This window comes from Polypterus senegalus, chromosome 3 (assembly GCF_016835505.1).
Source record: "Polypterus senegalus isolate Bchr_013 chromosome 3, ASM1683550v1, whole genome shotgun sequence".
Lineage (NCBI taxonomy): Eukaryota > Metazoa > Chordata > Cladistia > Polypteriformes > Polypteridae > Polypterus > Polypterus senegalus.
The window spans coordinates 101300890-101316243 of NC_053156.1; the positions used below are offsets into that span (position 1 = coordinate 101300890).

Sequence of the window (15354 nt, forward strand, 5' to 3'; positions counted from 1 at the left end):
CAGGGTTTCTTCCTAAAAACCTGCCCCAATTTCATCTGCTTCATACACTTTAAACATTCTTGGGTTGTAATGTCCCATTTCTACTCATGTAATACAAAAATATGTAAAATAACTATGGAAAAAGGAGGCAGAAAAAAACGAAACTGAACAGAAAACCTGATGCTGTGAGGAAACAAAAAGGTAAAAATGCTGTTATTTTCACAAATGTAGCTGCCAATCCTTTCAGCCTTACTTCCACCACTATCGTAATAACTGTGAACAACAGAAACAATGTAACATTCACTTGTTCCACTAGTCCATTTATATCTTCAAATGCCGATTAACAATCTGATTTTACAAAAAGCTTTTGCCCTAGCAACAGGTTATATTTATATATAAAACAGACAGTCTGCTCTCTATATATGTGACACACATTAATATGTGTAATAGGTGTCTTTTTAGGGGATTTTTCTGCTGTAGAGAGGTTCACCAGGTTAGCATGAGCACCACTGCAGTTCAAAATCACTGCCTCTACTTTCAGTTCCACTTTTATTATGTATTGGATTGATTTAAAAATGTGACCCTCTACAAACTGTCAAATTTTTCCCACCCACTTTTAAGTAACGTTCACTCATGACTGTCTCCAGATGTATATATTATCTACCTTAATAAAAAGGCCAAGTGTCTGTGTATATGTGTGGTCATTCAGCTATGTCTCTGTCATATGCCATTTGGTATGGGATTTGTAAAAAAAAAAAAAAAGTGCTAATGTTTATGATGTGCCATCTTTTGGTGCACTGCAAACATTAACGCTGAATATGGTGAATTCTACTATGATTAATTAGATTTCAACCTGTTAGCACAGCTACTACTATTATATTATTATAACAAACCTTTAAGCAGATCTGACACTTTCCATCTTTAGGGGATAAATACAAAACAATAAAAGGGAATGTGCTTTTGTTACTAACTTTATTTCCAGGAAGAATAAATATTTCCACATAGTGTTTGGTACTATTTAATGTTTCTATTTGAAACACACAGAATTTAAGTTGTAGTGTACAGGATTATTTAAAAAACTAAGCATAAAGTAATGTTAAAAAACAAAATCTATTAGATGTTGTTTCTCAGCTTTTTATTTCCAGGTTTTTGTGAACTTGCTTAGTTAACCAATGTATATAAGATAAGCACTAGCATAACAAATCATAATACAGGCCAGAGCCTACCCCAGAAGATATGGGTACCACATAGGAAAAAGCAGCAGACCAGTCACTAGTGCATTACAGGGCCCATACTAAGATCAGTCATAGAATGGTATAGCAAAGTGACACAGCACAGGTTAGCCTGTACTTGAATTTACACTAAATCCATAAATATATGTGCATCATGTTTCATCATGGTACTGGGAAATATTAGAGTTAATCTCATATATACCTGGATGACAACCGGAATTATGTGTATTTTACTTCCAGACATTCATTATTGGCCTGACAATAGGGAGAACTCACAACAGATGTCTGCAGCCAGACACCACTGATTGAAACAGTGCTGAGTTGGAATGCTTAAGCTTTGTTATAAGTAACCAAAAGCCTTTTATGGATTCTGGGTGCTTTCTTATCTGCTATGCTGATGAAAATATACTGTATGTAAAAACAAAATAAAATACTTAAAAAGATAAATGAAAACACAATTTAATAGTTATTATGTTGCTAACATTTGTAATATTTATATGGTTCATCTTACTTGGCCATATCTTTGAATCTAATGTGCAGTATATGGCTTAACTGTTGAGAAGAATATTTTGAAAAGCATATTAAAAATTAATCCACACTGGCCATTACTGAGAAACTATACTATAAATCAAAGATATCATCTACCATTTATTCTTATTCAATGATACACCATTATTACTTTCAATAATTTACGTTTTTATAAATAATTTAAATGCAAGTACAAAATAATTTAAACCATGGAGAATTTTATACGGGTTATAATATGCTACAAAGAAGAGAGACATGCTTAATATAATTAAGTCACATACTTAAGAACTGGTGACAGTATTTACCTTTGAGATTAACACCCTAAAACAAATTATTACCTGACAGCATATTATAGATAGGAGTTGCTATATTGATGTCTTGAAGATGTTCAAGAGTTTCTGTGTGGAAAAGTCTGAGAGTGGAGCCTGAGCTGAATGCAATCCAAATTCCCACTCCAGAGACTGCCATGTGAGAAATGATCATTCCTTCTTCCTGATGTGCTTCAAGATTCTTCTATATAAACATAAGAACATTAATATAGTTAGTAAACATCATGTGAGTTTAGACCACGAGAATGCCTTCTCATAATCAGAATACTGTATATAGCACATGAAAGGAATATTTCAATGAAGCACCATGCTGCTAAAGTTGTGCTTTGTTATAATGTGAATGTGCAATACAGAGACCTTATGGTAGATGTCAGTAAAACAGGACAGGAGTACTCAAAATGCTGCATCGTTTCTTAATCACTGTGCCCTTGAATACCAATCCAGGAGCCACCCTGCCAGCTTATAGAACACTGTAACAGTCTAAAAATCTTGTAGAAGTTGTAATTCTGTTATTTGTTTCTTGTAAGTCAGCCAGGATGTATTTTGCCTTCCGATATCCTACTCTCTATCATGCTATATCAGGCCCAGCTAATTTCTGTTTTCTGTTTAATAAAATGAATCCCTATATTTTAATTTATTCTTGTTTATTGTGGTGTTAAACATGACAGGACTACTACTATTACTACCATCACTAACACCTATGTTTTACATCTTTTTCGATTTAATCTTAAGTGTAGATCTTCAGGTCTTAAATCTGACTTATGATCCCCTTTCCTGGTCCAAAATACTTCTAGCCTCACTTCTGGGCTTTGTTGCCTAATTAAGATGTAACAGCCTACTCAGGGATATCTGTGATAAACGTTTGATAAAGCTAGTAAAAAACAATAGACCTCACTTAGACAAAAGTGTCAAATTTCAAAAATAATCTTATTATTGAAAAAAATCTGGAAGTACTGGAATACTTATCCTGGATTAAGGGTTTAAAAGAATGTTTCTTAAAGCATCCAAAGAATAACAAAGAAAAACTTTTCATTACAAGAATCGATCTTCCTACTATTACCTTCTATGCATATCATATTTCAGAATTAATTATTTTTGATTTTAAACAAATGTAAATTTAATTTACATACTTGTACATTTTGTCAATCCTATGAAATGAATTATTACATGTTCTTTATGCCCCAGTTTGAATCCCATCTCCGCTACTGTCTGAGTATATGCTACAAATTCTTCCTATATTTGTGTGGTCTTTTAACCAAATATTCCAATTACACGAGAATTGGTTTGATTGTCATCATTTTTTTTAATTTAATAATTTTAAATAGCATTCCATACAAATAAATCAAGTTTTACAAAAATAGGTTCAAAACAAATCAACCCCCACCCCTTTGAGAAAGAGAGCTAGACCAGCAGAGTAAAACTTTAAGCTAGTAAAAATAAGTACATAGTTAGATTAATAAATGAATAAAGATAAACGGAGTATAAGAGGGGAGAGAACCTGCCTCCTCAATTTAAATGCTTATTCTAAATTGTTATTGATTAGATCCCGCCAGGTTTAGAAAACGTTTTGTACAGATCCTTTAAGTGTAAATTAGATTTTTCCCAGTTTCAAATAGTATATAACATCAGTTACCCACTGACTTAGAATAGGTGAGATAGGATTCTTCCAGGTGAGCAAGATAAGTCTACATGCCAGTAGTGTAGTAAAGGCAATCACAATTTGTTTGTCCTTCTCCACTTCAAGCCCATCTGGAAGAACACTAAACACAGTTGTTAGTGGATTAGGAGGGATTGTGACACCAAGGCTGTCTGAAAGGCATTTAGAGATTTGATGATGTTAATTTGGCGCAGGCCCAAAACATGTGGCCCAGTGAGGCTGTAACTTGATTGCAGCATTTGCAGGTTGGATCTTGCCCTGGAAACATTTTGGACCATTTTAAAACGAGAGAGATGCGCTCGATATATAATTTTGAGTTGAATAATTCTATGCTTTGCGCAATTCTGTGCATTGCTACCTTCCACTCCTTTTCTGAGATGTTGAGTGAGAGATCCTTTTCCCACTGTACCCTTGGATCTTTGAAAGGGAGGGACTGTAATGTTGTTTTATATATTACGGAAATACTGTTTGAGTTCTCAAGACGGATCAATATTTTTTCCGGTATAGAGGTAGGTGGGAGGGGAGGGAAATTGGCCAGGTTCTGTTTGGCAAAGTTTCTAATTTGAAGGTACTGAAAGAAATGTGTTGCTGAAAAGTTAAAGTTGGAGTATAATTGTTCATAGGATATGAAGGCATTGTCTATGTACAAATCTCTAAGTGATTTAATCCCAAATATTTTCCAGATGTTAAAAACTGTGTATGTTTGCGAGGGTTGAAAAAGGTGGTTCTTGTGCAGAGGTGCCACTGATAAAAGCTTCTCTATCTTAAAATACTTCCTACATTGGTTCCATATTCTGAGTGAGTGATACACAATTGGGTTGTTAGTATATTGGTGATAACTTGTATTTATTGGGGTGCAAAGCAAGGAATATAAAGAAGTACTGCAGGATTTTATTCTATTGTGGACCAAGCCTGTGTCTATTCGTCCATTTGTGTCCATGTCATCATTAAACTGGCCCAGGGGGAATGATTGTGGGCTTGCTCTGAGATGATGCTGCCACAATAGGATCAATATGCCCATGACCCTCAACTGAACAACACAGGTACGGAAAATGTATAGATAGGTTGGAAAACTAATTATGAATGAATCTTCTACATGCAGTATTCATTAAAGGCAATGTCCAAGTCTTTTTAAATGACTTCCCATTAAATCCCATAAAGATAGATATTTCAAAACAGTCTGAGTCACTCAACATGCAATGGAAAGAATAATCAGATGGCTTTCTGTGAATATCAGTGAGCTCTGTTAGGCATAAAGACACTTCTTTGTACCAAGAGGAAGTGCTTATATAACACAAAATAGTTTCTGCTATTCCAAAGTAGTTTCCAGGTCAAGATGATATAAATTACTGTCAGTTCCATACTTTAGCGATAGCAAATAATCATACCAGTTCAAAGCCATACTTTTTTCCTATATCTGCCCATTTCTAAGCTTTTTCAAGACCAGTACTTCAAGTATGTAAAAATGAACTCAAATACAAAAGTTGATGTAACACAAATGAAAAAATATTTAGCATAAATTTCTAATGGACACGTTTGCACGTTCCCCCTATGTTTCTGTATCGATTTGTCTTTCACAATTGACAATTCTAATTGAACAGTGTGAGTCTGGCTCTGTGGAGGAATGAGCTCTGTGAATGAACTGGCATCCTGTCTTAGGCTAGCTCTTGCCTTGTGCCTGATGCTCCTGGGATAGACTCCAGTCCCCTGTAACCCTGGATTGGATTATGTGGGTTTCAAGCACAGTCTTCAAACAGATCGTATCCAAGCCAGGATTTAAACCTATTCGCTTGAATCTGATTACACAAAATCCATTATTTAAAACAGTAAAAGGTAAAAAATATATACAGTAATCCCTCGGTATATCGCGCTTCGACTTTCGCGGCTTCACTCTATCGCGTTTTTTTCTCATGCACGCTTACGTCACTACGCATGCGCTTTCTGAGAATTTTTATCTAAGCCCTACGATGGCTCCTAAACGTGCTGCTTTTTCTAAGCCTTCTAAGAATAAAACTAAGCGCCAGAGGAAGATGCTTACTATCCAGAAGGAGGTGAAACTCTTGGATATGATTAAAGATGGCAATACCCTACAAAAGCCTCCTCACGCATATGAAAAGACAGTGCCAGCAACTGCCTATCAAGATGTTCTTCAGCTGCACACCCAGACACCCACTGCCTACTCCTAGTACTTCTTTAGCGGAAGAAGACAACAACTCACCTGCTGAAGATACTGCACCACCTCTGAAGACTCTCCTACTGAGGTCGTGCCTTCATAGGTTAGTGGTTGTGTGCAATTAAATGTACAGTACAATAATCTACTATAGAAAAGCGTTCGATTGTCCTTCTGTCCCATGAGTTCAAAGCGTAGTGATATTCCGCTTATTACAGACTTACTACTTGTGGCTTGAGGTACGGCGGCGCAATGTGAGCAGAGTTCTGGTGCTCTCATCGTTCCCTTGCTTTTGTGCGCGATGCTGGAAAAATAGAAAAATGATGTCTCTGGAAATAATTAATGTTGATGGAGTACAAATGCCTCACCGCGTAGTAAATATCAGGAGATGGTGCTTGCTTATTCTCATCTATAGCTTATTTAGTGCCTGAAACTCCGTCTTTAGCGGTACAGATTCGGGCTGACATTGTACGACTTTGGACAAGCACTTGAGGGGATAAAAAAAGATGTTATGAATGGACACTTTGATGTTCTCATTCTCTACACTTACATGCCTGATGTACACATGGAGCGCACAATAATTGAAGATAAAAGTCAGTCGCCTTAAAAGGCGAGTGCGCCTAGTAATATGATATTTGTAACATCTAATATGTCTTATTTTCTCTTATTTTGTCTATATATTGAGTAATACGAGTGTAATGGTGACTAAAGGGTGTTGTTTCATGTCTAGAGGGCTCTAATAATGTTAAACGTATTTAGAAGGTCGTAAACAGGTTTTCTATACTCTAACTACGAAAATATTTGATTTATAAATAAAGAATCCTACTTCGCGAAAATTCATTTATCGCGGCAGAGTCTGGAACGGATTAACCGCGATAAACGAGGGGTTCACTGTACATTGTGACTCTTCCTTAAAAAAGTAAACATATTTAGGTTTTCCTTCCATAATTAAATTGTGATAAAAACGCATTCCATAAGATGTTAAATACTAGTTACCTAGCATTATCAAAACAATACAGAACTGTGATTTGAAGGTCTTCAAAGTGTAGACCCAACCATACAAATGGGTAACCAGTACTGACAAAGCCGTCATTTACAATATGGCAGATTTCTAGACTGAGTAAATCAAATTACACTGTTGAAAATATCTATGTTTTCTCTGTTTGCAAGCATCTTGTAAGGGGAAGTAACATACTTGACCCTGGTTACTCTATATTGATCAAGCTTGATTTGAGAAGCACTATACTAACTTTCATAGCACATTTAATCTTGTGCATTCAACTTCCACATACTGTTATAATATCCCCAAAGCAGCAGGCTTTTCAAAAGTTTCCACAATACCCTTGTTAGACTGTATTGTAATAAAGAGTACAGTTCTACTCACCAGATGGTTAAAAGATACAGTGCATGCAGTAAAAACTATACAGAGAAAAATCAACCAAATATATCACTGGGACTTTAGTGTATGTTTTTCTATGTTTTGTAGACAGTGCGATTGCGTGTCAGAATGCTCTAATAAGATTATACTGAAAAGTAAATTAACCAGACTATTGCACCTCAGATGGATTAATAGCAAGGTGGACAGAAGTAAAAAATAAATAGGAAGCAAGTGTTTAAATCCTTGCAGAAGCAGGTATCTATCGTAAACAGACAGACAGTGTAGGATAGTGGCTAGGTTACAGGGCTTTAAATAACAACTGTACTGGTAAAATCCTAACCATGTGCACATCAGTGCTCTAAAGGAACAAAATACACACGAACAACTGTAATATCTCATAATTTTATAAGTCACCTTTTAGTAATGTTGCCTGTCACAAACAGGATAATAACGGTCAAATAATGAAAAATTAAGTTAAAAAAACAGAAAATATTTGATTTATTTGAAAGAAGAGTTGTAAGTTCTAGGTTCAAACAAACTATAATTTACAATTTTGGTTTTATATATAGCATAAAGATTTTCCTTTGTAAACTTAAATCTCATCAGAAGGTTTGCACTGTATAAAGAGAACACTCTCTTCTTTTACATGCTTACTCCAATCTGAAGGGATACTAAATCTTTAGCGTGAGCAGGTGGCCATACTACCAGCTTAATGTCACTTAACAGGATTATCAGTCATCATGGGGTCTAAAAAAGGGAACAGATTTTACTATTACTGGAATTTGGTCAGGTGTTCAACTGCATAACCTTTACAGAAGATGTCTGTGATATACAAGCCCTGTTAGACCACTTATATTATTTTATCATATCTCATTCTCAAACTCACATAATATAACTGAATGTCATGGGGAGGTGGTGCCTATATTAGCATCAGTGAGTAATATCAAATGACTATTTCAAATTTCAAAAATAATATTAATATTCTAAAACAAATTAGGAATATTTCCTGCACAAGCCAGGAACTATTCCTGGACAGAATACACCAGAACAGCTAGAGGGACCAAACCAGTGTCAGATTGGAAAAAAGAATTAACTTTATCTAACATGTCCTTGATGAAAAGGGTGTAAAACTGTAGTACCAGGGTGAAAACATGTTGTTAGATTAAACAAACAATATCTTTTAATAAAATAATATTTTAATGGTGTCCATCCAAAGGATTTTAAAGAAACAGACATTTAAATATAACAGAGTATCAGAGTAAACTTAATTGAGTTGACACTACACTGCATTCCTGTGAAGTTAAAAAAAAAAAAAAAAAAAAATAAAAAAACTTTGATAGGATAATGAAAGAAAAAATGCTGTAGAAATTGACAAAATAAATCTATTAACTAGAATACAGCTCACTTTAATAGATTTGGCTGTTAGGGACAGAAACATGCAATCCTGATACAATATTGCATCTGCTAGTCATTCTGACTGCCAATATTGTAATATGCTTTCCCTGATAATAGATAAAATTTTAAAGTGCCTTACATTCATAGTATACAGTAAGTACTTGGATCACACAGATCCCTTTGTGACATGTTATAAACCTGCAGACCTTTACTTCTAAATTCTTCTTTTTACATTTTACTAGCTGCTTAATCCAATTTAAGGCTGCTGGTGGCCTGGTCAAATACCAACAGCACTGGGCAAAAGACAGGAACCAACACTGGATTTTTTCAGAGAATCAATAAGAAAAGCAGATTGCAACAAAACTAGAAGAGAAGCATATGTTTTAAATACAGAAACACTATTACATCGTAAATAGTAAATGAGCTATAAGAAATAGAAAACTGCTGTTAAGAAGAACAGGTGTCCTCTCATAGTGTATATTTCTACTTTACCATTCCAAAAACAAAAAGGCAATCAATTTAAAACTAAAGTGCTGCTCTAGAGAGACTTCTTATATTCAGACTATATAATGAATCGAAGCATCCACTGCAATGCATGGTAATAACTTTGAGAACTATCCCCTTGAAAATGCCAAATGAGGAGGCCCCATTGCAGATAATCCAGAAAAACAAGTTTTGCTAGTGAATCTGTCTTCTTGGCTCACTACCTATTGCTTTATTCCTTTACAACAGACCAAAGCAAGCTGTAATATGTGGATAAAAAATATGACACAAAAAGAAACAAACAAGTTAGTCATAAAATAGCCTCAAAATAATTTAATATGGCTCTTTTATGCAATACATCAATGGATACTTAAGATGTGTTTCAGGATTTGACTGCAAAATAATGAGTAGGAGGTAGCTTTAACGTAAACCTCTAACAGACCACAAAGGCAAACATTTATAGAATGAGTACTGCAAGGGCAGAATCAGGACTGCTATATTTCTTTTAGCGTATAAATTTGTCCTACAATGTGTGCACGAAGAAACTCTAGTCTTCAGAAGAATAATTTACACACAAATAAACACAGGTTGCCTAAAAACACCAGACAGTTATACAGAAACAAATGGTTAGGTTGTTTATTATTCATATTAATAAGAAGTTAACTTTTACTTTTCAGCTTTTACCTCAGCTCTGCAAAAATACATGCATTTTCTGAGCCATCTAGTCCACCACTGGGGTACAGAAAGCTGTATATATCCTTATTTTATTATTTGTTATAAATACTTCCCATTAAAACACAAGTTTCCATGTGTGGTAACTCTGAGAGATGTGAGTTTTATTCACCTGATTTTACAAATTAATTGATTAAATAGTGACTGCTGAAGTAGCTCACTCTGAATTAAGCCCATGATCTCCTATAAGGATATACTGTTAGGGAGCAGATGTACATTTTTTTCAAAATACAAACAGCATGTCTTGAGCTAGGTATAGTTTGGTTCTCTTACAGACTACATAAGTTGCACACAGAAAGGTAAAAAAGACAGCGCTGTAAGGAAATTTTTGCTTAACAAAGTAAGCTAGACAGTGATGAATGTGTGATTAAGTGGTCTTAGTCAATTAATAACATTTGATGGTGATAAACAGAATGTGAAGAAATATGTAGTCGAGAATGCAAAACTAAGAAACATGAAAACATTGTATCATAAAATAACAACCATCTGGTGGTGAGATTAGGCAAAGGTTCAATGGTGGAAGGACATATGGACAGAATGAAGCACTGAAAATCATGTTATATGTAGATAAGAAATTAGTGTTTCACTGTAGTATACAACCTAGTCCTCTTCTGTCTAGGGATGTATATGAATCACTAACTTATCTTTGACTTCTGTTTTTTTCAGTTAGGTGATGTGATGAGCAAAAAACAAGGCCCAAAGACAGTGACCAATCCAGGATGGTATATCAGTCAATTAAAAGCACTCACTCACATCTGAAGTACAGTAGTTTAGGTTTAGCAGTCAGCTTACTACTGGATCTTTGTACCGTGAGGAAGAAAAGAAAAAAAAAAAGACAAACAAAAAAAGGAAAAACATGCAAACTAAAAATCGAATCAGGATTTAAGAGCTGTAAGGAACTTCTAGAGTTGTTTCTACAGTACTGTGAAAGCTGAATATCATTTTAAAATGATGTCATTCAATTCTGAAAGCCTAAAAATCTGCATAAATCACATGATCTGCTTATGTTCAAAATATCAAAAAATGTTATATGGTTCTTAGAGCAGGTAATCTTGACTGACTCCTTTTCTTACCTCGATAATATGGTTACTGCCATTGATTACAAATACTTGTCCACCAGATGATGCCCATATAGCGTCTTCCACTGGTAACATGCTCTTTACTGGCAGAACACCAAGTTTCAGTACAGTGGTACAGTCAGAGTTCCACAATCCATCTGCAAAATGAACAAAAAGGCACAGTTTAAAATTTAATATAGTTGTTAAGATTATAATTGTAATTAAAATGGAAAAATTGCTTGAGAAGGAAATACAATGTATAATTGCGGCAAAAGTTTCAATGTGAATGGACCAAATTGCAGGTAAAATCTTCTTTGCCTTGCCAGGACATGATGTGTCTCACAATTGTATTTCAAAAGGTGTCGGGAACAATTTTCATAGTTCTTTTTCTGCTTCAACCGGAGAACTAAAAACGTAGAACTTTCCATGAATATCACTCTCATTTAAGCAGGATACAAGATGTGCATGGATCAAACTACTGTAATGTAGTCCAGAAGTTTCAGTTTGTATTAACAGCATTATTTTTAGACTACTTCAAACTACTGTAGAATGTGGTACTAGACAATGATGTTCCCTGTCAGCACTGCTATTTGCAATCGTCATTGAGCCATTGGCTATTCACTTTCGAAACGCTTCTGAGATAAAGGAGATTATGAGAGAAGGACTTGAAACAGAAAATATCACTATATGCAGATGATACAGTAGTATATATATTGGATCCATAAAATACTGTGCCTGCAGTTCTAACAGCACTAGTAGAATGTAAAAAGATGTCTGGAGTCCCAATTAATTTGAATAAAGGTGCGCTTCTTCCAGTGAACTCTCTAGCACACATTAGATTGAACACCTTGACTTTTATCATTGCAGATCAGTTAAAATACCTAGGGATTTACATCACAAGTAAACATAAAGCTCTTTTTCAACAAAATGTTGCTGTCTGTTTGCAAAAAGGTAAGATGTGCAGAAGAAGAATTGACATTGTCAAAATGTATATCCTTCCTAAGCTTCTTTTTCTATTTCAAAGCATCCCCATACACATTAACAAATCATTTTTTAAGATGTGAGATTCAATCATAACCTCATTTAATTGGAATTCAAAACATCCATGCATCCAAAGGGGCAATCTACAATGACCTAAAGCAGAAGGTTGCAGGGCTCTTCCTAAATTTCAATTTTATTACTGGATGGCAAATATACAAGCTATAAAAACCTGGACAATGATGCAAATAGATGAACACACATAGACTTGGTCCAAAATGGAAATAAAATCCTCCAGTACTTCTTTATATTCCTTCCTTTGTGCCCCAGTAAATACAAGTTATTGTCAATATACTAACAACCCAATTGTCCTTCATTCAGAATATGGAACCAATGTTGGAAGCACTTCAAGACAGAGAAGGTTTTATCTGTAGCACCTCTACATGATAATCATCTTTTTGTTCCCTCTACATTTTTCAGTTTTTAATGTTTGGAAAACGTAGCAGAATTAAGTCACTTAGAGGTTTGTACATAGATAATGTCTTTGTATCCTACAATCAATTACACTCTAAATTTAACTTTCCATAAACACAATTATTAGACTATTTCCAAATTACAAACTCTGCTAAACAAAACCTGCCCAATATTCCTCACCTCCCACCTATTTCTATTCCGTAAGAAATACTAATTATTCTTGAGGACTCAGACAGCACTTCTATAATATAAAAAAAACATTTTAAAAACCCTTTCTTTCAAAGACCCCAGAGTAAAGTGGGAAAAGGATCTCTCACTCAACCTTTCAGAAAAGGAGTGAAAGACAGCTATGCACATAATTCACTCTAGATACATATTTGCAAAGCATACAATTATTCAACTTAAAACCTTTTATTGAGCAAATCTATTTCATTTAAAATTGTCCAAAATGTTTACTGGGCAAGACCCAACCTGTGAACGTTGCAATCAAGCCCCAGCCTCATTGGGCTATATGTTTCGGGTGTGCACCAAATTAACATAATTCTGGACCAAAATCATTAAATGCCTATCAGACAGCCTTGGTGTCACAATCACTCCTAACCCATTAACATCTGTGTTTAGTGTACTGCCAGATGGGCTTAAAGTGGAGAAAGACAAACAAACTGCAACTGCCTTTGTTTCACTATTAGCACGTGGACTTATCTTGCTTAAATGGAAGAATCCTAGCCCACCTCTTTTAAGACAGTGGGTGACTGATAATATACAGTATACTATTTGAAACTGGAAAAAATCAAATTCAGACTTAGAAGATGTGTTCAAAACGTTTTTAAATCCTGGAAGGATCTACTCAACTGCGGTGGGCTGGTGCCCTGCCTGAAGTTTGTTTCCTGCCTTGCGCCCTGTGTTGGCTGGGATGTTACTTTCTTTTAATAAATTAAAAATAAATAAATAAACAAATAAATACATTTTCATATAGTTATCAGTTACTAAAGTTGTGAAGCTGATAGATAAATGGGGTTTCCTTCATAGATATTCACAAAATTAAAACTTTTCAAGTGACTGTAAGCATGACTCAAAAATGAAGTAAACAAAAAAGAAACCAATTACAAGCACTGTTGGAAGTATACAGTCTTACATCACTCTACAGCTTGGTCATCTGTTTATTCATCCATCCATTATCAAACCCACATATTCCATGTCAAGTCACAGGTTTTCCTGGTGGCATCAGGCACAAGGCAAGAACCAATCCTTAGTGGGAATCAGGACACTCTCATGCCAATAACCACACTTACTCATATTGGCAATTTAGAGTAAGCATTTAATCTAACATTCACAGAGAATTTCAGAATAAAACTAGAGTACATGGGGGAAAAAACATGAAGAAGGAAACACATGCAGTGCCTGGGCTGGCAAATCCTGACTCAAGAGTTGTAAGGGCAGTCTTAAGACCACATACATGGACAAAAACATATTGAATCAAGTTTATTTCTATGTCTTGAATTTTATCATGCAAACTACAACGGGATCTGGATATAACACTGCTAAATCATAAACACTTTTTGCTTTTCTCTCTATATTAAATTTGTTCTGTGCAAATTTGAAATCAGCTGCTGGCTGCACCAATGTCTTAAAACTGTCTACCTTTTAAATACACTCAATTTTGCAACAATCAAATGATTTGGTTACATACGTAATGCTGATAAATCTGTAATGTTAAACCCATAATGCAATGGTGTAAAGATATACTGTATGAAGACCTTGTCCAATATCCCTGAACTGATGCCTGGAAGAAGTAAGTAAAGGTAAAAACTGTAATACCATTGAGGAAATTATCTGAACAAACCATGGAATTCTGAGCACTAATTGTGTGGAAAAAATCCCATAATGGGAATACTTCTTGACCACAAATATTAAAAAAAGGTGATGCTTAAGAAGGATTTAGTCTCATTTTGAATTAAATGTATTGGTTGATTTGTGTCAGGATATCTTTAACCAAAAATTAAATGAAGTTGGAACAATTATAATTAATGAAATTAAGAGAAAACTATCACAGATGACTCAGCTGAGTTATTTAATGTTTTCTAAAACATCCATGAACTTTTCATTCACATAGAATGTACTCTGAATATTCATTAGGGACATTATGTTGGCAGTAAACAAATGTATTCATGTGTTTTTCACACTTTACATTTACACTGCCCTTTTAGTCTTATGTCATCTTCTTCAAGCTTTGGTCTGATAAAACTGTCAACACTGTATCATTCTTAGAGCAACAGAACACAACACAGCAAATGAACAAATTAGTATAAAAAAGGAACTTAGCATTACAATTTAGTATTTGTAAAACAGCTATTAGATTAGATTGGATTAGATTAGACAAACTTCATTAATCCCATGCAGAAACTCAAATGCATACAGCAGCAGCCAATCAATGAATCAAGCAATCAATACAAAATAATGTATATTGTGCAGATATTCTTTAAAAAAACAATATTTAACTTAACATAATATATTTATATTCTACACGTTTCACATTACTTTAATGTGCTGAGGGCTGGACTCAGTGTGCTATCTGTCATTTCAGACTATATATTTCTTACAAACCGGATTCCAAAAAAATTTGGGACACTAAACAAATTGTGAATAAAAACTGAATGCAATGATGTGGAGATGGCAAATGTCAATATTTTATTTGTAATAGAACGTAGATGACAGATCAAACATTTAATCCGAGTAAATGTATCATTTTAAAGGAAAAATATGTTGATTCAAAATTTCACGGTGTCAACAAATCCCAAAAAGTTGGGACAAGTAGCAATAAGAGGCTGGAAAAAGTAAATTTGAGCATACGAAGAGCTGGAAGACCAATAAACACTAATTAGGTCAATTGGCAACATGATTGGGTATAAAAGAGCTTCTCAGAGTGGCAGTGTCTCTCAGAAGCCAAGATGGGTAGAGGAT

General features: G+C 34.7%; 1 protein-coding gene across 1 annotated transcript in view; it reads right to left on the reverse strand.

The window, feature by feature from the left end:
- The window catches only part of arhgef10 (Rho guanine nucleotide exchange factor (GEF) 10), a 222789-nt gene that overhangs the window by 29233 nt on the left and 178202 nt on the right, over positions 1-15354 (reverse strand). The window contains exons 26-27 of the mRNA XM_039747694.1: positions 10957-11099; positions 2078-2252 (exon numbers count right to left, since the gene is read on the reverse strand). Of these exons, the coding sequence (XP_039603628.1) occupies positions 2078-2252; positions 10957-11099 (318 nt within the window). The remainder of the gene's footprint in view (positions 1-2077; positions 2253-10956; positions 11100-15354) is intronic.